At 41.6% G+C, this 24,195-nt stretch overlaps 1 protein-coding gene across 4 annotated transcripts in view; it reads right to left on the reverse strand.

Moving 5' to 3' along the window:
• Nucleotides 1-314: 314 nt before the first annotated feature.
• The window catches only part of KLHL7 (kelch like family member 7), a 42,622-nt gene continuing 18,741 nt past the window's right edge, over nucleotides 315-24,195 (reverse strand). For 3 of the 4 annotated variants that reach the window (XM_037890544.2, XM_037890543.2, XM_037890542.2), the window contains exons 6-11: nucleotides 23,883-24,057; nucleotides 20,979-21,121; nucleotides 7,955-8,195; nucleotides 4,270-4,471; nucleotides 3,865-3,962; nucleotides 315-822 (exon numbers count right to left, since the gene is read on the reverse strand). In XM_037890544.2, coding sequence (XP_037746472.1) covers nucleotides 539-822; nucleotides 3,865-3,962; nucleotides 4,270-4,471; nucleotides 7,955-8,195; nucleotides 20,979-21,121; nucleotides 23,883-24,057 — 1,143 coding nt within the window. In that variant the 3' untranslated portion in view covers nucleotides 315-538. Of the gene's footprint in view, nucleotides 823-3,625; nucleotides 3,760-3,864; nucleotides 3,963-4,269; nucleotides 4,472-7,954; nucleotides 8,196-20,978; nucleotides 21,122-23,882; nucleotides 24,058-24,195 lie in introns of all 4 variants that reach the window. The other variant, XR_006288988.1, reaches the window with a different exon arrangement.

Consider the following 24,195-nt stretch of genomic DNA (forward strand, 5'->3'; position numbering starts at 1 on the left):
CGCAGCTCATTTAGACCCCATCATTTTATATGTATAGTTGGGATTATATTTTCCAATATGCATTACTTTGCATTTATCAACACTGAATTTCATCTACCGTTTTGTTGTCCAGTCATCCAGTTTTAAGAGATCCCTTTGTAACTCTTCACAGTCTGCTTTTCACTTAACTACCTTGAGTCAAGTAAAGATGAGATTTAGGCTAAACTACATCAAATGCACTAACATTTTCTAAGTAACTGGGTGGTGTGGGGCGAGGGTGGAGGTTGTTTTTTTTTTTGGCAGAGCCACACAAAAAATATTTTCAAGAGAACTGGTCATGTGTTCTCAACTATGTTAGTGGAATCTTGAAATACATCCCATCTTTTAAAACAAACTGTAAAAATTAAACTGGTCACATACTGTATATACAAATATGAGGATTGCATCTCAGTTTTTCAGATTATTCAGTTTAACAAGAATCAATAAAACACAGAAGCAAAGCACCAATGGCCATCTTTTCCAAGTCTCTGAAAAATGTCCTGACCTCTCCTTGAGGCCTTCATGTCTCTAACGTCTCTTCATTTGCTCCACAAGTATCAACAACACAGATTAAACAACTCGTCACTGGGAAAGCACGGACTTTGGAGTTGGCTACCCACTTGTCTGTTTCAGTATTATATTCAAGGATGTGCCCTAATCGGCCCACACCCTGAAACCCAGCCAGGACGTAGACTATAGAGCCCACAGCAGCACACTTCACTGTTACACCCTTCCACGGCATTGGTGACACCATCTTCCATTCATTCATCTTAATATCATAATATTCCACGTTGTCTAGGCCACCTTGAAATGAATCAAAGTAACAATTAACAGCAATATGAACACTGCCACCGCTTACATAAAAATCTCACAGAAAATGCCTTTGACCGATAGTAGTAGAGGGCTCTTTAATCTATCATACATCTTCTCCCTGTGGGAGTATTTATAGAACACACATTTGTGTAGTGTGGGCATAACCACACATGTGGGTAATGTTTGTGCTGCTGGAGTTCCAGTCATGTATCATTTCCAGTTATAAATTGCTATTTAATAATTCTTCATTAAAACTTGCACTCTGGGCTGAAACTTGACATCCAATTTTTTTTTTTTAAATTAAAAATCAACCCCTTTCCCCCCGTTTCTTAGAAGGCAACATGTTCTTTAATTGGGATTAGTTTCTTTTTCTTTCAAAAGAGGGAAGGGGACAGGGGAAGTGCTGAAAAGTAGTTACAAGATCACAAAAAAAATTGAATTTATAGCATCTCATCCAGAAATCTTAAAAAGCACTTTACAAACAGTGCCTCTCAACACTATCACCCCCAAGGCAGAGAGGAGTATTGATTCCCAGTCCCAAATTCTAACTATTTAGATACATGGGATTTTAAGAACACTTTGACAGGTTTCAGAGTAGCAGCCGTGATAGTCTGTATTCGCAAAAAGAAAAGGAGTACTTGTGGCACCTTAAAAGACTAACCAATTTATTTGAGCATAAGCTTTCGTGAGCTACAGCTCACTGCATCCGATGAAGTGAGCTTTAGCTCACGAAAGCTTATGCTCAAATAAATTGGTTAGTCTCTAAGGTGCCACAAGTACTCCTTTTCTTTTTAAGAACACTTTATGACCTGAAAAGATATGGAATCCATGACAATGGCACTGTTATTATACCACAGTGACTGCACTGAAAGGAAGTAATTAGTCAATCAGGCCAATTTTCACTAAAAAAGTTAACTGCAAAATAGTATTTTGGCCTACGGGGTAAGTGGTGTATGTTTTCAAATTGGGTGTTCAACTAGTAGGCTCAGAGGGGGGAGTTTCTAACTCTGATTGTCTTACTGCGTGCATGTAAGATGCACCTACATATACTTCTTTGCACTGGAAACTACTCATTACGTTGGAATACCATTAGTAAATATTTTGGGATAGTTTATAATTTGCCATTTAATTAACATTAATCTGAAACAAAATATTCCAGTTGTTAGCATGAATAAGTAATAATAAATTTAGCATTTGAGTAGTTTTCATCTTCAAAGCACTTTAGAAACATTACCTAATTAACTTTCAACACTTCTGTGAAGTACATAAATATTCTTATTTTCTGTTTTACAGGTGGGGAGACAGACAGAAGATAAGAGACTTGCCCAAGACTGCCCAGCAAATCCTATGTTACGTATCCAGGGCAGTCAAAACAGGTAGTTTCACCCTTTTTAATTACTGATTTGTAATAATCCTTTAGACTGTAAAATCCTCAGGGGAGTGACTGTATCTCTCTCTCATAGAGGTAAGCACACTGTTGCCACTTCGCAAAAATATCTAATGAAAAGTAATGAAGTTACCCTCTTGTCAAATGACAAGTTAATCCAGTTAACCTGTTCTAGAATAGTTTCATTTAACAGTGGGAACAAGCTTCCCCAAAGTACTTACTACTGGCGGTTCCACCAGATCCAATTTCAAGTAGGAAAGTTTGGGAAGTATCTAGGATACACGGAGGCGGGAAGGGAGGCAACAATGGAGGGAGGAGAGTATGTGTTTGCTGTCACCCCAAAAGTGAAGAAATGGAGGTCAATATAAAAATGCAGTTTCTGACACTGCCAGTGTTCAAGAAGTTAACCTACTAGAGATTTAGCAATTCTTCCAACCTAGCTGCAAGGGAAACCTCCCTCAGCTGTGATCCTGTCAGTGCTCTTAAACTGAGCAAGCGTATGTCTTGCATATCCAGAGAAACCGCACAGGAGGGAGGGGGGAACAGAGTGCTGAACAAAACAAATAGGTAGGTTAATTATTCTTAATGACTCAGTAAACGAAGGGAATTGAAAACAAGGGAAGAGGGTTTGTTGAAGAAGCTGCCATCTTTTGCATATGATGCAATAATGAGGGCCCTTAATAACCTGAGGTTGTTCAGATCCCAGAGCTCTTTTCACGTAAGAGGGGTGCTTACCCTTGTGTCCTGACTAAATTCTAATTTCAGCCTTTTAATAATACCTTTATGTGACTGCATAGTACCAGATTTCTACTAAGCATAAGGCAAAGTTCTAAACGATAGGTTGACTGTATCCTAATTTCTGACCTAGATCAGATTTTACAGTGTGAGTATACAAAAAAGTGAATACGAGATCGCTTCTATTCTTATTTTGCATGACTGCCATGCTGCCAAGCAATACATTCCAAAAATAGTAGAAGTAGCTTTATCAATAATTGTAGTGATTTGATATATGAACAAAAACTAACAAATGGTCTTCCAAGTTACAAAGCAACATAATTCCAATTTTAACGTTCATGTTATCAAGATAACTCATCCACTAGTTTAGCTGGAAGACTAGAAACCAGTGTTTTACTCATCTGGTCATAAGAGTCCTTCAGTTACGTGAACATGACTGCAATGAACTTTCTCTGTCCAATACTGATTAGCTGTTTGCTTCAACCTTCCTCCTCCCTCACAGTCTCTTTACCTTAGCTTCACTCCATACCTACCCCTCTAATCCTCTTCTACCCCATCCTGATCCCTCCAGTTGATCCCCTTCTTAAGTAAATCCACCGCCCGCACCAAAAATTGTGGAACTTATATGCTGTTTGCCACTATCACATTGTTCACTCTGCTAATGTGTTTTACCTTTTCTCCCACCCTGTGTCCGTCTTGTCTATTTAGTTTGTAAGATCTTCAGGACAAGGAATATCTGTTACTCTGTTTGCTCACTCAGTGTCTAGCACAATGGGGCCCTATTCCTGGTTGGTCTTTAGGTACTACTGTAATAAAACATGATTATTAATCATTAATAACTTGTACGTGTAAAGAATATGGTCAGAAACAATATTTTATGGATAAATCGAAGAGTTAAAAAAACTGAATACCTAAGCCATTTTGTCCACCCACAGCAAATATTTTGTCTTTTACAAACACCAGCCCATGATTCTTCCTGGCTTCTATCATTGGACACAGCTCAGTCCACCTGAAAAAAATAAAAAAAATGAGGAGTTACTCACCTAGTTCTTGGTCATTTATTTACATTTCTTTCCCATCTTCTGGGATTGGGGAAAGGCAAGATATGGAGGAGGAAAGCTGCCTAAAGCACAGACCTCCAGTTTGCAGCCAATCAGCCAAATATCCCATGTTCCTATTCACTATTCCTGTCCCTTCTTCAGTAACTGCACAATTCTTCCTGGTTGTCTATAGTTTAGCTATTTAAAAAGTGAGCAAGTCCACGAGCAAGTCCACAAGAGCTGCTAGTGACAAAGGGCGTTAGCACTGGTACATACGTTTCTGTTGCTGGATCATAAACTTCACAGGAATTCAGGACCCTTCCAGAAACATTGTTTCCCAAACTTCCTCCACATACGTAAATCAGGCCATTTGCCTCCACCATCCCATGACTGCAACGCTGAGTCAGCATGCTGGGCTTTGTGTGCCAGCTTTCTGTTCTTGTATCATAGCATTCAAATAAATACAGAGCAGAATTTCCTTCAAGAAAACAAAGTAATACTTACTTTAGCGGTCGCATTTGAAAAGAAAAACCGAACAATACTGAGTCAATACTTCAATCACTAGTAAAAGGGGAAAGCTGTTTTCTATCCCACTCCTCTCTACCTCGCCTCCCTAAAAATCCACCCCAAAACTAGCTGGCCTTAAACCTGGGATAAGTTTTGATATCTGTACTTTAAAATTTAATGAAAGTCATTTGGATAGCTCAGGGAGGTGGATTAAAAGAAGAAATGAACAGAGACATGAGAGACTACATTTACACGTAATTGATAAAATGATAGTTTATCTGATGTCAGCTTCATTATTTAAAATGGGCTGAACTCTTAAATGCCACAGTCAAAACTGATAAAGACTTGTAAACTGTCTTTGCACAGATTCATACAAAACAACATGATTCACATGACAATACATAGCTTGATTAATTCACTCCATAATATTTGGTCACAATGTATTCTTTTTGGAATGATATGGCTATATTAAGTTATAGCTTACTTCCATGTGATTAGTGACCACTTAACTACAAAGCTACAATTTGATGTTTTACTTCTTTTCTGGGGATGGCAAGATGGCATGTGCCTCTCACTTTCTAAAGGTCATGTATCAGTGTCCTTCCCTTGAAAGGGCCAATCCAGTTCCTTCTGAAGTCAATAGAAAGCGTCCTATTGATTGCAACAGTAATTCAATGATACTTTAGCACCAGCTTAAGTGCTTGTCTGAATCACGGCCCAATTGAAGAAGGTTGGATATGGTTTCCTCTAGCTACTCTGTCATTTTAACTCTTCATTCCATCAGATACCATCACTCAACTGATGGCAAGGTATTTCCCCCTCCACTCTACCACTCTAGCAGGACTGAGCCTGCTACTTCTGCAGAACTCCAAACTCTTGCCTGACTTGGGAGGTAGGGATTCAAACCCTAGGAACCCATGTGGCAGAGCATTACATTTTCACTAGGCCATCAGGCCTGCATAGACTTCTATGAAACATATATGTATATTGTACATATCATCAGACTAGCCAAACTGCACATTAACTAATTATGAAACAGGCTGGGTCACACCTTAGTTCCGTTTAGCAGGGACAACATGGGATAACAACAATCATAAAGCTAAACTACACACGGAATGGAGCATATTCTTCCTTTATATAAATATACACACTCATTAACACTAATGGGAATTGTGCAAGTTAGCATTAACAGGAATGGCCACAAGTGGTGAAACACTGGAATGCGTTACCTAGGGAGGTGGTAGAATCTCCTTCCTTACAGGTTTTTAAGGTCAGGCTTGACAAAGCCCTGGCTGGGATGATTTAACTGGGATTTGGTCCTGCTTTGAGCAGGGGGTTGGACTAGATGACCTTCTGGGGTCCCTTCCAACCCTGATATTCTATGATTCTATGATATGATTCTATGATTCTATGAAAACTTTATTTAAAAAAATCTGAAATACAACTTCAGTTCTGAATACATTATCAATACAATATAAATGAATCTCTCTCTGTCTAAATAAAGTACAGAGTTCCATCACTTGTAATAGCTAACACAAATTTTCAAGTTAAAACTAAAATACACTCCCATCAAAGCAATAAGGGGGAAAGAGGCCATATTAGCCAAAGTAGTCTACAGTGAATAAATAGAAATCAGCCAGTGAAATGCTCAACCTGGATTAAATTGGTCCCATGTTTTTCAGACTCTTATCATAGCCAAGCCCACAACACACAATAAGGTACTGGCTTGTTGAGTTTATTGAAAATTCTGTAATTTACAACTAAATATAGGAAGATTAGGGAAAAAATCTTTAGATATAAGACAGGTTAAAATGTTACTTATTCACTCTGATCTTAAACAGGATGGTAAAAGTTTGTCACAGTTTGAATAAAAATATTCTTCTGGACAATTGGCCAATGTTTGTCAAAGATTCCAAAATACACTGCCAAAATTAATTCTAACAGAATAGTAAGAGGAGAACTAAATTAGCTTTAATGTTTATAGTGAGAAAAGGAGAACTATACATTTTATTTAACTGAAAACACAGAAATCCTAGAAGAGTTTCCTTTTACAGGTGTATTAACTTCACATGATATGCTGGGCAAAAAAGCCTATGCAGTCAAAGTTTCGGTCACACTACCTTCATGGACTGTTGTTTTGGACAGAGAAGGCTAGGGTCTGAATATCACAGCATGAGATGAGGAAATGATTTGAAAGAGGGAAAACAGTTATTTCATATGTACAACACTAGATGGCAGCTATGAACTGTTGCCTTATCAATTGCAAAGTCAAACCTGACGGAAGTATTTTAAAATCAAATGCTATCTAAATATCACAACTTCCTATCAAGGGAATAATATTTCAGTGTTAAGCACTGATGATGATGGTGGTTTATCTTCTGCTTGCTTTATTCTGTAGCAAAGCAGAACTCAAAATGACTTACTATGAACGGTACTGTCACAGTATTAGATATTTTGGCAGACTGCAGAGCTTTTAGCTCTTACACAGCAATAATCTGTGTGATTCTACATACATTACATTGCAACAATTGGCCTGATGCAGACTTACTTACATCTGGGTAAATTAGGCATAAGCCAATTGAAATACATTGAGTAAATACTAAACTTTGAAATCAGAACCAAGGCACTTGTCTAGGCAATAGTTTTTGTGGTTTACAGGATCTTTTTGACTGTTACACAGTCAAAAATCTGTTTCTGAAGGAGAAAGTTAACTTCTGCCTCGTTAACTGAAGTTAAAAGAGAATGAAAGAAAAAAAACCCAGCAAGAAGCAACTTTTTTCAACAAATAATCCCCTAAAATTGGGGGATAGGAAATCTCTCTTTCCATGAACAGTTAAGTATGGTTTTCCCTCCAATAAAAACGGATAGCGTTTGAAAATACTATATAGTTACATTAAATAGCATTATTAAGATGGCTGATATTTGGGCTTCATATTTATTAGGCCCATTATGGTAAGACTATTAACAGAAATCTTATTCACACTAGCTACCCAAATGCAATGTCTTGGTGCTGCATTCGCGGTGACAAAAAAAATCTTGGGCTACGTTCTGCTATTACTGAACCAAAAGTCAGTGGAATTCGCTGGGAGTTACATCAGTAAACAGAGAACAGAATTTGACCCCCAAAATGTATTTGCTTGCAGCTAATTTACTCCAGACAGTTGCAGTAATTTCTTTCTGACACAGATAAAAGATAGACCGTTAATTTTTACTCAGTAAAATAGCATCTAAAAATGCAATAGAAATTGATAAAACCTCTCAGCATCTGGGAAAAGAGAGACCCTATTACTGAACAGAAGAACTTTACAGTCTAGTATTACAGCAACATGTATAGATTCTATTCAAACAAGGAAGTCATGCAACTAAATGCATTTAATGTATTTTGGGTTTTTTTGTTGTTGTTTTTTGTTTTTTTTTTAAAAAAAAAGAAAAGAAAAAAAAGATTGTGTCTTACCCACTTCTGAACCACCAGATGTATAAATTTTGCCCTCTGCAGCACAGGCTGCAAGGCTATCTCGAGGCGTTGGAGGTCCCAGTTTGGAATACCAGCTATCCTTCACCACATTGTAGCAGTCCATTCGCTTTATAGGGAAGAGTTGGGAGCCACCCAAAATATAAACTACATTGTCCCAGAAGACACAAGCTGCATCTCTGCGCTTTTCAAAGGGACATCGGATGTCTGTCCAGCTGTAATCCTGCATTATAAAGAACAGGTAATGTCTTCCTGCAGTGAGAGTTTTCAAAACAAAGATCTTCACAGAGATTTAGACATGATCAATTTTAAGTTTCCTTTTCAAAACAAAACACCAGTACTGTGAATTGAAGAACACTCCTCAGGCACATACATTTTGAAAAATTCTCTTAGACACACATGCAGTTAGCTGCAATGAACCATGGCAGTACCAATTTCTATTTTCTTATTCCTTTTGTGCACCCAAAACAGCTTCCTGAGAACTGAGACTTTAATAAAAGCACAAAAAACCCCCAAAAAACAGATTTGACCTCCTACCACCATCATGTCAGAAACTATACATCTTGTCCATGTATTTCTTTTATGGGACTGGAAGAAGACCTCTGATACAGATAAAACACATTACAGAATAAAAATACGCCCAATTTTACAAAAGAGAGTGTTAAAAGTTTGTATCTCACATAGAGCTCTAATTGCTATGACAGCTAGGAGCTTGTTTACAATATTTACCAACACGTTATACATAGCTATCCACAGTGGATAGCACTAATAAAAACTGATAATGCTGCGGGCAGAAATGTTAGCAGCCACACTGTCAGGGATCTGAGTTCTAACAGACTGCAAGAAGACACAAGCACCAAACACGGTGGTAATGAGCGGGGGACCTTCGCTGGGAAAGTCCTAGAAACATCCAACTGAGGAGCTGACCACACACAGTGATGGCATATAGCACAAGAGGCAGCTTTTGAACAGCTACATCTCAGATCGTTCAGAGCTTTAAAAGATTTTCACCAACAGCTTAAATTGCACCCAGTGGTGCACAGGGAGCCAGTGAAAAGATCTGAGCATAGGGATTACACATGCATCACCCTACTCCATTCAGATGAAGGGTGGCAGCGTTCTGCACTAGCTAAAGTTGCTGGGTGGTCTTCAAGATAACCTTAAGTATATGTATTTCAAGGAGGTAGCATGAATGATGCCTTGGTCAGATATGGAGAAAGAAATGTTACCAATATCTGGACTCAATGTAAAGATAACAGAGCTAAGTAAAATCAATATACTGACGACCGCAGCCCAAAAAATCTTGCAATCTGCCTTAGGAGTTTCACGCACATCAAAGGTTGACAAGATGCACACAGACTTTGGTGATAATGAGTAATGGGCTAGCACTAATTTCTTGAGCCTATGTGACAGGCTGGCTCGCCCCTTATGGGGAGTCAGGCTTAGCCTTGCCTGTGATGGATCAGTTCTCCCCTCAAGTGGATCAGGTGGCTGAATTCAGTTTCAGACCCACCTGGGAGGGCATCAGATAGTCTCTAAGGTGCCACAAATACTCCTTGGTTTTTTTTGGCTATATAGACTAACACGGCTACAACTCTGAAATAAAGGGCTGGGAGTATTCAGCTGGTGAGAAGAGCCGCAGGAGGAAAGTTCTGTGCTGTGACTGGCCCTGAAGGGAGAAGGTGGCAGGAAAGGAGGCTCCTCTGGCAGGCCCTGGAAAGGGCCAAAACCCAGGCAGATGGCCAGGAGGGAGATTAGGAATCAGGATCCAGTCTGCTAAGAAAGGCTCCAGGGAGAAGTCTTGCAGGTCAGCAGTTTGGATCGGAGGTAGGCCTCTGGGGAGAAAAATCTGTCAATGTCCCACAAGAGTGGGGCAGAAGGGCCCCCCCAAGGGTGGTGGAAGGCCATTCTATTTTATGTTACCTGTGGGACTACTGTTTATCAGCATGACGCTGTATGGAATTTGGCGGACACTATGGATATTACAAACATTAATTTTGTAAAATTGCAATGAGTTGTGCCAGATATGTCATGTAAGATATCTGCAAAAATGATATAATTTGCCAAATATGATAATCTCATTTATGTATTTGAATCACCTTTGCATTATGGGTTATGGATATGTATGTCTGTATTACAAAACTTGTACAATGCTTCTGGGTGACACTCCCAGACAGTTTGGCATCAGTACTGCCTAGCCTGCTTGATGGCCCATTAAAGACCATCAGCTATACAACTGACCCATTGAGAGAAGGCAGATACACCTTATGACTCAGCAAGGCATACAGGGACATGCCTATGGACAGAAAAGGCTTCCAAGCCACGTACTGGGCAGCTTGTGTTTGAAAAAAGGAAGCAAAGGTGCATGGCAAAAGACTATAAAAGGCAGCTATATCGTCTCCAGTCCTGCTTCTTACCTCTGGAGGAACGTGGCTACAAACTGAAGCTCTGAACAAAGGACTGAATGATCCATCCAAGCTGTGGATGTATTCCAGAGGGACTTTCAAGCCAGCAAACTCACCAATACTGCTAGGAACCTCATGGACTTTGAATCTTTGTATGTATGTGACTGTTCTACCATTTAACAACTCTCTTCTTGTTCTTTTTTCTTTATAATAAACCTTTAGTTTTAGACACTAAAGGATTGGCTGGCAGCGTGGTATTTTGGGTAAGATCCAAACCTGTTCTGACCTGGTAACGTGGCTGACCCTTTGGGGTCAAAAGAACATTTTTGTATATGTGAGCAGAGTTTTTTTAAAATAACTTCTCACTGTACTGGACCTAGGTGCTGACTGGGAGCCAGAGAACTGGAATGCAATAAATTTCTTTTTTTGCTTCTTGATAACCAGTGTGGGGGATCGGAAGCACAGTCTGTGACTCGTTGGGGAGTTTAACTTCAGTGTTACCCACCAGTCTTGGAAGCATCTGCTCTCCCTTTTGCAGGCTGCCCTGACCTTGGCATTCCCAGCGAGGGCTGCCTCAGGCACAGTCACATGAGGATGCTGTTTAGGCTGACCCTCCCAACAGCTTCCAGAGAAGGTATGTTACAGCATTGGAAGAACACTAGCCTAAGTAAGGAATACTTAAACCTCAAGTTCTCTTGCTGCTTTGTGTAAGATCATCCTGTTTTCTACCTGATTTCATTGCAAAAATCTTCTCTCCCTCAACTGCAGAGAAGATCTAGTGGGTTTGACCCCCTTCAGCATGAGGAGAGGCTTCAACATGCCAGTGCTGTGTGGGGCTTTGCCACACGCAGGGCTCGGCTCCTGGCCAGCGCCCCGGGCCCTAGGGTCTTGGGCCTGGGCTCTCCCGGGGCTCTGGCCCAGCCACAGGCAGCAGGGGAAGGAAGGAGCCTGCAGGCCAGGCTGTTGGTGAGCTGAAAGCTCCGACCAGGGGCTGGTTCTCCACACAGCACTGGGAATGGGACGTGCCCCGCTGGAGGGGATATGGAGGAGCAGCGGGGCTTGGTGGGGATGATGGGGCAAAGCCATAGGCGCCAACTTCTCATGGCACCTGTGGGTGCTCGTGCACCCCCCCACCCCTGCCCAGCCCCATTTCCAACCCCTTCCCCAAAGTCCCCGCCCCAACTCTGCCCCTCCCCAAATCCTCAACCCAGCCCCACCTCCTCCCCTGAGTGCGCTGCGTTCCCCCTCCTCCCCACTCCCTCCCAGGCTTGCCGAGCGAAACAGGTGTTTCGCGGCGGAAAGCACTGGGAACTAGGGGAAAAAGCGGGCGCGCTCAGGTGAGGAGGCAGAGCGGAGGTGAGCTGGGACGGGGAGCTGCCGGTGGGTGTAGAGCACCCACCAATTTTTCCCCGTGGGTGCTCCAGCCCTGGAGCACCCACGGAGTCGGCGCTTATGGGCGAAGCAGGGAGAGGACGGCGAGAGGGGAAGCACATAAAGGGCCGATGCGTAGGCAGCAGAGGTGACATGTAACCGGATGCCACCTGGCGCCTGCTCACACTCACCAACCACCGCAGCTCGCAGCCAGTGCCTCCTGGAAACAGGACGGAGGACAGGACCCTGCTGGCCAACAGCCGGCACACAGCGGGGGCTGTGCTGACAGACTAGCAGGGGGAGCGGCCGGCCCCACGCGCTGCATCTTCACCCCGCCACCAAACTTGCACACCCACCCCCATCATTGGCCCCTAGACCCCTTCCCCTCCCCCCGCTGGTGGGCTGGCAAGCAGGGATCCAGCCAGTACTGATGGGGAGGGGCGAGACAGAAAATATGGGACGATTTACCCGTTTTTAAGGAAGAGCTGGGACATCTGCAGGAGGGCTCAAATATGGGACTGTCCCTTTAAAAACGGGATGTCTGGTCATCCTAATGATGCACCACTCTTTCCCCCTCTTAGTGAGGGAAAGGCATGCATCACAAGAGCCCTTAGCCATGGTATATCTAGGAAAGCAGAATTTAACTTTAAAAAGGACACTTAATTGACTAAACAGCACGTTGACAAAAGGTAGAAATAGCTTCCAACCACTCCTCCTAATTTCTGTGCCAATGTGTGTAATCACTTTTTTTTTTTATTTTAAATGGTTTTCCTCTTCCCCATTTTATGAAAAAGGAAAAAAACAAACAGAAAAACTGACTAGAAGTTTGTACAGGAGAAATTCTGCATTTGATAGCACTTTGTGTACTAAATAAAGAACCTGAAAGAAATCTTTTGCACCTTTTTACACTTATTTGTAACACTAGTAGAGAAAACATTTTAGGGAGAAGTACAATTTTTGCAAGTTGATTGTGTCCCTTTAACACTCAAGTTTCTTCACTTTTGTGGGATTTAAATGATATTTTATCTCCTACAATAGCAGATGTCATGCAACCACCATGTTGTTACTCTATTACATTTTTTTAGTATTACTCCAAGAAGGCTACTCAACAATCTAGTTTGGAGAAGTATTATATAATCACAGCAAGGGATGACTCAGACATATGGAAAGGCAGGACTTTCCAAGGTTAAACAGCAGCTAAATCCCAAAATAAAAGGATAGCAACATGGGACTCAATGATCCTTCTATAACCTGTAGAAGACCCTAACTGGGATCCCTGTGGGTTTATTTAATGATAACGTTCTAAGGCCCCAGTCCAGCAAAGCACTTAAGTACCTGCTTTGCTGAATGAGGGCATTAACAACAGTGTTGGTTCCTACACAGAACTTAATTCCTTTGTGATTTGTCATCTGAAATTCCTTCCTAAGTGGTGGTGGGGTTTTGTTTGTTTTGAAATATTGATGACAGGTTGAGGAAGATGCTTAATCACCCTCTTTGAAGACAATGCTCCTTCCCACCAAATAGCTTCCCCTTCCAAATTACTGGAATAGAAACAACCTTTAGCAGTGTTTCTTCAATAGGAAGAAACTCTCTACATTAAAGTTAAATATGAAGGACTACCTCTCTATCAAACCTGTGTGCAGCAGGCTGCATATAACTGAGTTTCATTCTTTACTAAGGCCCTGTAAAGATTTACATATGTACTTAACTTTTTGCACTGAGAGCAGTCCTACTGATTTCAATGAGATCACTGGCAATACGTAAAGTTAAGCATGTGCGCCAATCTTTGCGGGATTAGAGCCTTAGATTGCAAACGCTTTGTCCATGTGCATATACCACGTCAAGCATACTGGGGCCTTGATCCTTGCTTGGTGGCTTCTAGGCGCTACCGCAATACTAATTTAATAAAAGATTAATTACAGTGCTGCTTGAGAGACTTATTAAAAGCTCTTTCGGTATTGTTGGTGTTGAGTAAATACAGAACTGCTCAACATATACCAAATGGAACATCTAATATATGGCTAGTTAGCAGCACAAGTGTATGAGCACCAGCCAGTGTTTACAGAATGCTTTCATCCAGTCTTTAATTCTCAGATCTCCAATTACCCACTTGTCACTCCTCTTTAATGTGACACCTTCAAGGCCATATAACTCAGGAGGAGTTCTTCTGACCAAGCAGGGCTACACAAAGCTCCATCCACAGTCAAATAATTCTGACCTTGTGATGGGTCAGAGTAATTGTTGCAGAACACTGGAAAATTCAAAAGGCTCCATGTGGTCTGACTCAAACCATTTTACTTGTAATATCTCATTTAGGTTTTGGTTGAGGATCACCTGACAGCAAACACAACCTTTCTTCAAGTTGCAAGTTATTGCCTTGCAGCACACAGAACATATATCAGGGGCTTTTACAAGATTAAGCCTTCAAAAAAAAAAAAAAAAAAAAATCTAGGGATTCTGTACTAGTTTATATAGTTATTAATGGGTCTTCCCCCCTTTTACCTCAATTAACAGGACGTACTTATTATGGAATTTAGCCTTTTTATTATTAGTTATGTTGGCAAAGAGACTGGATAAGCCAAGATAACAGAACTACCAATTAATGACTGAACCTGTAGTACTCAGAGCTAGTTTCCATTCTGCCTTAAAATAATGTCATACTTTACCTATGTGATCTGAGATTAAGAGAAACAATTTGATCTAACACAGAGAGGTCAAAGCACATTGCATACATCACAGCCTTGTTAAAATGTCAGAAAAAATTAACTGTTTGAAGAGGATGAATAGACTGATCAAAGAAAATAGGTATGTTCTCAAATGTGGATTGTTCCTTTCCGAACAACTCCTTGCTGGGAATTCATCATTTTACCCTGGAAATGATATCCTACCATATAAATCTCCACTCTTGTTTCCTACAAAGACAGCGTTCATATATCTTTCTTTAGTATGTGAATCAAGTGATCAGAGGGGTAAAGTGTAATTATTTAGGAGTCCACAGTTCTTAACAGCAGTACATCATTGGAGACAGAGAATTTAAGTGCTCTTAGAGCCAAGTGACAGATGCAGGTATAGGAAAGAGCAAGTCTGGTTAAATTTTCCTGGATTTCAAGGGAGACATCTGTGCACAAAAAGGAAGAGACATGGAATGAAAGCCTAATCCCAGTGACGTCAATGAGAATTTTGCCATTCGCTTCAAATGGAACCCAAGATTTTACCCAGGGACTCCTACATTCTGAATCATAGAATCTATGGCCTCAAATGGCCCTTCACAGTCGACCAAAAACACACACAGCATACAGCCATTTGAAACTGTAACATATATTTGATATGCCAATTTTACAGCAGTAAGTCTGATATACTATATTGCTATGTGTGTTTTTATAAAAACACATCACCCCAATAAATTTTTAAAATAGATATCAATGTGTTTTAGGATTCTTGTGTGTGTTGGGGTGACAGTGGAGAGCATAGATAATCTTTCTGTAAGCAGCTGAGGTTACCAGAGTATATATACACTGCATACCATCCAAATTTACTCCCTTTCTGCAGTTTGGGATTTATTAGTAACTGAAATAAAAAAATTAGCATTATACCAAAATAAATAAATAAAAATCAATAAAGCACACATTAAATGGATTAAGAACTGGCTAACTGACAGTTCTCAAAAATTAGTCAAGGGAGAATCATCACTGAATGGGGATGTTTCTAGTGGGATTCCAAAGGGATCAGTACTAGGCCTCATGCTATTATTTTCATCAATGATCTGGAAGTAAATATAAAATCACCGCTGATAACATTTTCTAATGATACTTAGAAAGGTGGAATGGTAAATGATGAGCACAGAGCAGTCACACAGAGCAACCTGGATTGCTTGGTAGGCTTGGTCCATTCAAACAAAAATATACCTTAATACAGTAGAGTCGCATCTTAGGTGGAGGTTAGGTTCTAAAGTCAGCGTGTAAGGCAAAAATTGCATATAGTCAAAATTACCCTTGAAAATCCCTTAAATCGCCTATAAAGTACAGTATACTGCACATGATTTTGCGTATACAACCCTGTACAGTAATGTATAAATGTATAATGTATACAGTAATGTACAGTATATAATAAAGAGTACATATGCAAAATATAATTTTACAGTACTGTATTTTTAATTACAGGGAGTCATCAGGGTTTGATGTCGATCCAGGAGACGGAGGTGACGGAGAGCAAGTCGTAGATGAAGAGGTTGGCTCTGGTTCAGCTCGAGAAGTTGATTTCGTAGGCTCATCTGCTGCTGGTTGTTTTTCCTTGAAAAACATGATGATCGGCAACTGTCGCTGTTGTCTCTTGAGCTGCTCAAACATTTCTTGATACGGTCTCAAATCGTAATGTAATACTACATGTGATTTTGAGGCTTCGTTCCATAGAGGGATCGTATTCAGAAATTAAATCATTCAAGTGTTTCGCTGCTTGGAACACTTCAGCAAGTTTATGAAGATTCCAGTTTGCTGGTTCTTCCTGTTCATCGTCATCTTCGTCTTCTGTAGACTATTTTATCAGTTCCTCTAACTCTTCATCAGTCAATGTTTCTCTATGGCTCTCAATTAATTCTTCAATTTCTTCCTCAAGGATGTCGACGAAGCCATCACCACCCATTTGCCTGGCCACATGAACAATGCGTTTCACTTCTTTGTCAATGGTTGGGAAACCCTTAAAATCATTCACACATTCTTTCCATAGGTTTCGCCAACATGCATTGACTGTTTCAGGCTTGACTGCATCCTTTGCCTGTTTAATATAAGTGATGTAATCGGCAATGCTGAAGGACTCCCAAACACTCCATCACATCAAGATTGGGATCAGCATCCATAGTGCTACGTATCCATGAGAACGTAAGCCTCATGTATGTGGCCTTGAAACAGCGAATCACACCTTGGTCGAGAGGTTGGAGGACGGAGGTGTATTGGGGAGGAGAAAGAAGACTTCAACGTCATTATGTGCAAACCGGAGTGCCGCAGGGTGGCCAGGAGCATTGTCTATGACCAGCAACACTTTAAAGTCAAGTCCTTTCTCTTCGAGGTACTGACCTCTGGAATGAAACACTTGTGGAACCAATCCAGAAATAATGCTGCCGTCACCCGAGCCTTTTTATTTGATTCCCAGAACACAGGCAGGAGATTTTTGTTCTTGCCTTTTAGGTCACGGGGATTTGCAGCAGAGCAAGTCCGGCTTTATTAAATGCCCAGCTGCATTGCCACAAAATAACTCAGTCACACGGTCTTTAGCTGCTTTGAAGCCAGGGGCTTGTCTTTCTGATTTTGAAATGTAAGTGCGGTTGGGCATTTTTTATCAGAAGAACCCAGTCTCGTCAGCATTAAAAACTTGTTCTGGAAGATAGCCCTTTTCTTCTATGATTTTCTTTAATTGTTCAGGGTAGGCTTTTGCTGCCTCTTTATTGGCAGATACAGCTTCACCAGTAGTCTGCACGTTTTTGAGGTTGAAGCAGTTCCTAAAACTGTTAAGCCAACCTTAGTTGGCTTTAAATTCCTTTTCATCAGAAGGCTGTCCCTCTTCGGCGGGAGGTCTGAACAGCGCGTAGAGGCTAAGAGCCTTTTCTCGCAACATGTTGCCATCGATAGGCACACGTTTATGGATCATGTCTTCCAGCCATAAGTTTAATGCCTTTTCAGTCTTCACTAAAGTCTTATCGTGCACCTGGCTCATCACCTTAGCAGTTATTGGAGCACTTGATGCCACAGCTTGACGAATTTCTCTCTCACTAATCTTGATGGCACGGATGCTAGATTTGTTGCAGCCATATTTACGCGCCACACTGGAGACCGACATACCATCACTCAATAAGTCCATCACAGCTAGTTTTTCCTCCAGCGTTGGAACAGATCGCTGTTTCTTCTGTTGAGCACCAGATGAAGTAGTTGGCTTGCATTTAGCAGCCATGTTGTACAAAAAAAATACATATTTTTAAACACTAGAATCACACTCAGCGTGGCAAGATGCTCACACTATGAGAGGCACGTGGGAACGGAGACTGACTGAGGGAACAGTAGATTCATGTCTCCCATCTCACACTCACTCCGGGGCATACGCTCATTGAGTGGAATGGTGGGCGGAATCACCTGCACTATTTACAGGTATGTTGTTTTTTTTGTTTTGTTTTTTTGCCGAGCGCATACAGTTGAATTCACGTAAGTTAAATGCACGTATGATGAGACTCACTTGTACAGCCAAATGCAAAGTGATATATGTAGGACCAAGGAAAGCAGGCTATACCTAGAGAACTGGGGACGGTATCCTGAAAGTCAGGAACTCTTAAGTGAACAACTTAGCATGAGCTCCCAGAGCCATGCTGTGGCAAGCAAGGCTAATGCGATCCTTGGAGATGCATGCTGGGGAGTAGGAAGGCAATTTTAATTCTATACACAGCATTAGTGAGACTGTACTGTGCACAGTTCTGGTGTCTCCATTTTAAAAAGGCTGTTGAAAAAACTGGAGAGGGTGAAGAAGAGGGCCACAAAAATTATTTAAGGAGAAAATGTCTTACAGTGAGAGACTTAAAGAGCTCGATCTGTGTAGCTTATCAAAAAGAAGACTGGGAGGTATCTTGATTAGAGGGTATAAGTACCTTGACAGGGAGAAAATACTGGGTATTAAAGGGCTCTTTAATTTAGTGGAGAAAGGCATAACAAGAACCAGAGCCTAGAAACTGAAGCCAGACAAGTTCAGATTGGAAATAAGACACATTTTAACAGTGAGGGTGATTAATCATGGGAGCAAAATACCAAGGGAAGCAGTGGATTCTCCCATCTCTTGAGGTCTTCAAATCACAACTGGTTGCCTTTCTGAAAGATGTGCTTTAGCCAAGCACAAGTTGTTGAGCTCAATGCAGGCATAACTGGGTGAAATTTAAGTGCCTAGAGTATACAGGAAGTCAGAATAGGTGATCTAATGGTCCACTCTGGCCTCAGTCTTTGACTCTCTGAATCTCCAAGCTTGGCTGGTTTCTAAGATTTTTAATTAAAGATCCTCTTCTGCCCAACAGTTAGTTCCCTTGGTTTCAGAAAGGCTCCCACTCCACTTAGATGCTGGCTAGAACTAACAAGATGCACCCACCACTGTGACTCAGTAGTAATTACCTGTCATCTTTATGCAGAGCTCAAGCACCTAATATCAGAATGATGGGGGGGGGGGGGGGAAAAACCAAAAAAAACCCCACCTTGCATTTTGTAAAAGTGTTCTGGAATCTGTTGTGCTATCATACATTCAAACCTCTTAATTTACACTAAAAAGGTCTTTCTGGCTCTTGAAGAGTATGCAGTTCTATCAGTTTTTTAATTTTTTATATCAAAGGTTGATCAGTAAATGTGACAAGGTACAATTAATATGAATACAAAATTGGCTGAGAGACACCAACTTCAATTCTAGTCAATTTAAAGAAAAAAAAGCAGAGAAAAGTGCAATTTTTAAAATTGATGATGTCCCTTTAAATCTCTCCTCATACAACGCATTCCTACTTAATTGCTTTATGCTCGTGTTTCCCGGTATTTATCTGTTTCCAACAACAAGGATAGCATTGCTGTTAAAGCTCTTGAATAAAGTTATACTAAATCAGTTTTATATCAAGTACTGCAGAGAAATAAGTTTGGTACCATTAATAAAAATTAAGTACTGTATGTAAATAGGTAGTTTTAAGAATATCAAAGTTAACCTTGCTGTTTAAAAATTAAGCTGTTGGGCCCAGGACCATATTGTGATGCTGCACCCCATATTCTTCATAAAAATATTGTTATAATATGAATATGTCATAACTAAGATATGTTTCATGCAAGATGGATCATGTGAGATATCATTGGAAAGGTTATGATTTACTGATGTGATTATCCAATTTGTATGCATGTATCATTGCTGTATCTGAAGTTAGGAATATTGACTATGTAGCAGTTACAACTGTGTGTACTTGGGGAAATGCCCACCAGACAGTAGGCAATCAGCCTGGACGGTTCCATTAAGAAGGACAATAGGACTTTGAAGATACTAATCTCCCACCTTCCTGAGAAGCTTCCTGGGATGCTGCTTTGACTCTACAAAGTCATGTGGTCATGTTGTCTGGTACAGGGTCCCATCTTGAGCTGATATTTTTCCACTGGAAAGAGGATGGGCTAGGAAACAAAAGATTCCCGCCATATGTAAATCCTATTTAAGGCTGGGGAGTGAGTTAATCTAGGCTCTTCTCGACTCCCGCCCCGGCCAAGAAGGAAGACTGCTGAAAACACCTGAAGAAACAAAGGAACTAAAAGCTGGGGGAAATAGAGGGTGAGCCCAGGCAAGACAGATCAGCCTGTAAAAGGAATCCCTGGAGATTTAAGCTGCAAGCAGTGCAGTTTACCTTCAAGAAACTCTGCAACCTGCTTGAAACAACATTTACGGTGAGAAATTATTATTTGTAGCCATGCATAATGACAGGTTTCAGAGTAGCAACCGTGTTAGTCTGTATTCGCAAAAAGAAAAGGAGTACTTGTGGCACCTTAGAGACTAACCAATTGGTACTAACCACAAGTACTCCTTTTCTATTTGTAGCCAGTATTCCTTAGTGTATTAAGCTTAGTTTGCGCTTTTGGTTTTATTTCCTCAGTAATCTGCTTTGTTCTGTTTGCTATCCCTTATAATCACTTAAAATTTACCTTTTGTAGTTAATAAACTTGTTTTTTGTTTATTCCAAAACCCATTTTGTGCAATTCATAACGGGGGGGTGGGGGGGGGGGAGAAGCTGTGCATATCTTCCTCCATGTTGAGGGACGGGGTGAATTTTATGAGCTTGCGCTGTATATAGTTCTATACAACGCCATACAATAGAATTTTGGGTTTACACTCCAGAAGGTATGTGCACCAGAGTGATGGGCAATTCTCTGAGCTGAGCCCTCCCACACAGAGCTGATTGCAAACTCTGTGTGATTCTTCAGTTGGATGTGTCCCTACCAGTGTGTGTGTGCTGGATGGGGGCTTGAGAGCCTGACACAGCAGCAAGAGTGGGGTGGACCCAGTCTGGCAGGCTCAGTGGGACCCCAGCACATCAGGTGGCACCCCAGAAAGGGGGGGTCCAACCCATCACACATCTTTCTCTGTATCTATCTGTACAGCACCAAATATGTCATCAGTGCTCTGTTAATACCACCACCACCAACGCAAATTACAACAGAGACACTGCATGTATTTTGACGTAAACAGTTTACCTTTGGGTTAAAGTATCTGCAAGACTGTGGCTGTGATCCCCCAAATAAGGCAATGCGGTAATCGTGTTTTTTCCTTCGTGGCCGCGTGCCCTCCACTAGCTCTTCTCTGTCTTCTGGAGACAGCAGATGATATCGCATTCCACCTACAAGGAAATCCATGCAGTTTGTGCACAAAGGTATGTATGCATATGATAATTGAAGAGAAATGAATTTTAAGCTATGTTTTCCAAATATCCAGCATTTTTCTTAAACCTACTTTTCATTCATGAAAATATTCACCAATTTTTTTCCATTTAAGAGAGAATATATAGTATAACCAGGGTTCTCAACCTTTTCCTCTCTAAGACCCCCTTCAACGTGCTATAAACACTCCATGGCCCAGCGGGAGAGGGGGGTGGGAGGGAAGGAGGGGGAGGGGGCTCAGGGCATAGGCATAGTTTGATTTCTTTTTCTGGGGGGGAAGGGACAGGGGCCAGTGGTCCAGAAAGGGAGTGCCATCCTCCACTCCGACTTAGCAGGCCACCCACCAGTCTGGGTTGGTGGCGGTGGCAGGGTGGGGTGGACAAAAAATTATAACTCAAAAGGTGGGAGCTTATCTCAAAAAGTTTGAAAACAGCTTAGGGCACAGGGAGGGGGTAGCTAGGGACTGCGTGCAGGCAGGGGGGTAGCTCAGGGTTCAGGGAGAGGGTAGCTAGGAGCTGTGTGCAGACAGGGGGAAGCTCAAGGTGCAGAAAGGGGGTAGCTGGGGCTGTACACACAGGGAGTGGCTGTGCATGCAAGGAGAGGGGTAGCTGGGGCTGTGTGCAGACAGGAGGTAGCTCAGGGTGCAGGAAGAGAAGTACTAGGGGCTGTATGCTGGGGCGGGTCCTGTTCCTGGAGGGGTCTGCCGGCCATGGAGTCGATTCTCCCCGCCCGGGCGGCTCTTACCAGCTGCCTCTGTGGGAGGAGAGGAGGCTGGGACTCGGGAGCTGAGGAGCAGCTTTAACCCGGGGCACCAGCAGGAGAGGAAGGAATGCTGCACCTGCCTGAGGAAGGAACACTGCGGCTGCCTGCTCCATGGCACCAGCCAGAGCAGCAGCTGCCCCACACTGCCTGGTGTAATGGCAAAAACAGCAGCCAACACATTTTCCCCACCAATAGCAGTTACCTACTGAGCCTGCTCCGTTCGGGTGAGCATGCTCAGTACAACCTAGATAGGAAATTCTGCCAGGGTGCTGTTTGTGCCACTACATCGGGTCCCCAACCCCACGGGGGGCACCGGGGATCGGGGCTTCAGCCCTGCGCCTCCCAGGAGTCCCAGCTTCAGCCCTGCGGGGGGGCCCTGGTGGGGATTGGGGCTTCAGCCCCTTACCTCCTGGCTTGAGCCCCGCGGGGGGTGCTAGGACTCGGGGTCCGGGTTTCAGCCACGGGGCCCTGCAGCCCCCTTGAAAGGGCTTGCAGACCCCCAGTTGAGAAACGCTGTAGTGGAACATAGGGATAGGAGAGATGCCCAGTTTTAGGATCCATGTCAGACAGGTCCAGCAATGTCAAAATAAAACAAGGATAAAAGGTGCCTGCATGCTCTATTCCAATTTAAAAATCTATCCATTTAGTTAAAGGCATAACCGAAAGTTACCACACGGGAACTGGCAGAAGGAAACATGCATAGAAAAGGCAGACCTGGGAAGTCCAAAAGTAGAAGTATAAGAAAAGAGAAACCTGACCAGCAAAATTTAAATAGTGGCTACAAGCACGCTAGAAAGACATTGACTTGTTTTTAGTCTCCAGCTAACACCACAGAGGAGAGCTGCATTCCCCTTCTCATCTGTCTGCATTCCCCTTCTCATCAACCAAACCAAACCAAACCAAACCCTTAGTTTACCTGTGGCAACAGTATAAGACCTTTTCAAAGATAATGCAAGCACTTACTTTACTGTCTGTTTAGGAAATATTCTGGTATGTACAAAAATTTTACTAATATCAGCAGTGGTATAACTTGTCTCCTCAACCCTGCCCCTGCTTTATACCAAAAGCTCTAACCTCCATTTGGCTTTACTGAGAGTCAAGATCACTCAACACCCTGAAGGATGAAGCCTTAAGTTTGTAAGAGTTAGGTTAGCAGAAAAAGAATGGCTGTGTGTTGCTTTTACAGCAGTGCTATGTAGTTTATTCCAGCAGTAATTGAAAGGCTAAAATTAAATTTGGATTTTCTTTCCAAAAACCTGAATAATGTTTATGAATATCTGGATTCATCACTGGCATTTGATGAAGTTTTAGGGATTGCATTAGGAATCCATGTCAGGAAGTGGGGGTAGGAGGATTTGTCCCCTCCCTGTTTTGTTTTTTAAATGTATTCATTAAATAAAACACACACTATGTCAAAGAGATATTTCATTCAGCACCTTTAGAATGCTGTATCTTTAGTCCCAATTGTCAGCCTGCATTAGTACCAGAGATGGTGGAGCATAGGTTTAATTTTCTTAAGTCACCTAGGGAAGCTTCACAGACTCAGACATTTTGCCATAAACATTTCTTATTAATTCCAATCTAAACCTGAGAAATATTAAAGTTATTAGCTAGTCTCAAAAGTGCACTAACCCTCCCAATTATCCCTAATAATCTTGACAAGGAAGCCACATTTCATTACTTATCACTAAGTTGGGATCATTTACCGCTGACTTTCATTTCTTTGCTCATTATATCTGTTATACTCTAATAGGTGCTATTTATTTGACAAGCAATTAATCAACTTCAGCTAAACGAGAGACCCTAGAAGGCATACAGTTATTGCCAATTTAAACTAAAATAAAATATAGTGAAAAATATTTTCATATTAGATTAAGCAACAGTCAGAGAGCAAAAAAGAGTTATGTATCTGAACTGATTGTACGGAATATTAAAATGTGCAACTCGGAGGCAACTTACTGATCACCATTTTAAGGCATTCAGGGTTATCCTGAATAAGTGGCTCAGCTTGTACCGTTTTACTTAAGAAGTTCTTCGATATAAGAGGAAATCTGACTTTAGCAAGGATGTCGACCATGTATGGCTGGCGGTTAGGTTCATCATACTTCAGCCACCTGACTGCTGCATCATAAACCTAAAACACAAAAACAAAACCCAAAAAAGTAACTAAAGCTTCAAAACAGTTTTTCTTGTGTAGCTGAAATAGAGTTGCCAAGTTGGTAATATTTAAAAAACGGATACTCTGGCAGGAGTGCCGAAACCTCACCGTCCT

This window comes from Chelonia mydas, chromosome 2 (genome assembly GCF_015237465.2).
Source record: "Chelonia mydas isolate rCheMyd1 chromosome 2, rCheMyd1.pri.v2, whole genome shotgun sequence".
NCBI classification, from domain to species: Eukaryota; Metazoa; Chordata; order Testudines; family Cheloniidae; genus Chelonia; species Chelonia mydas.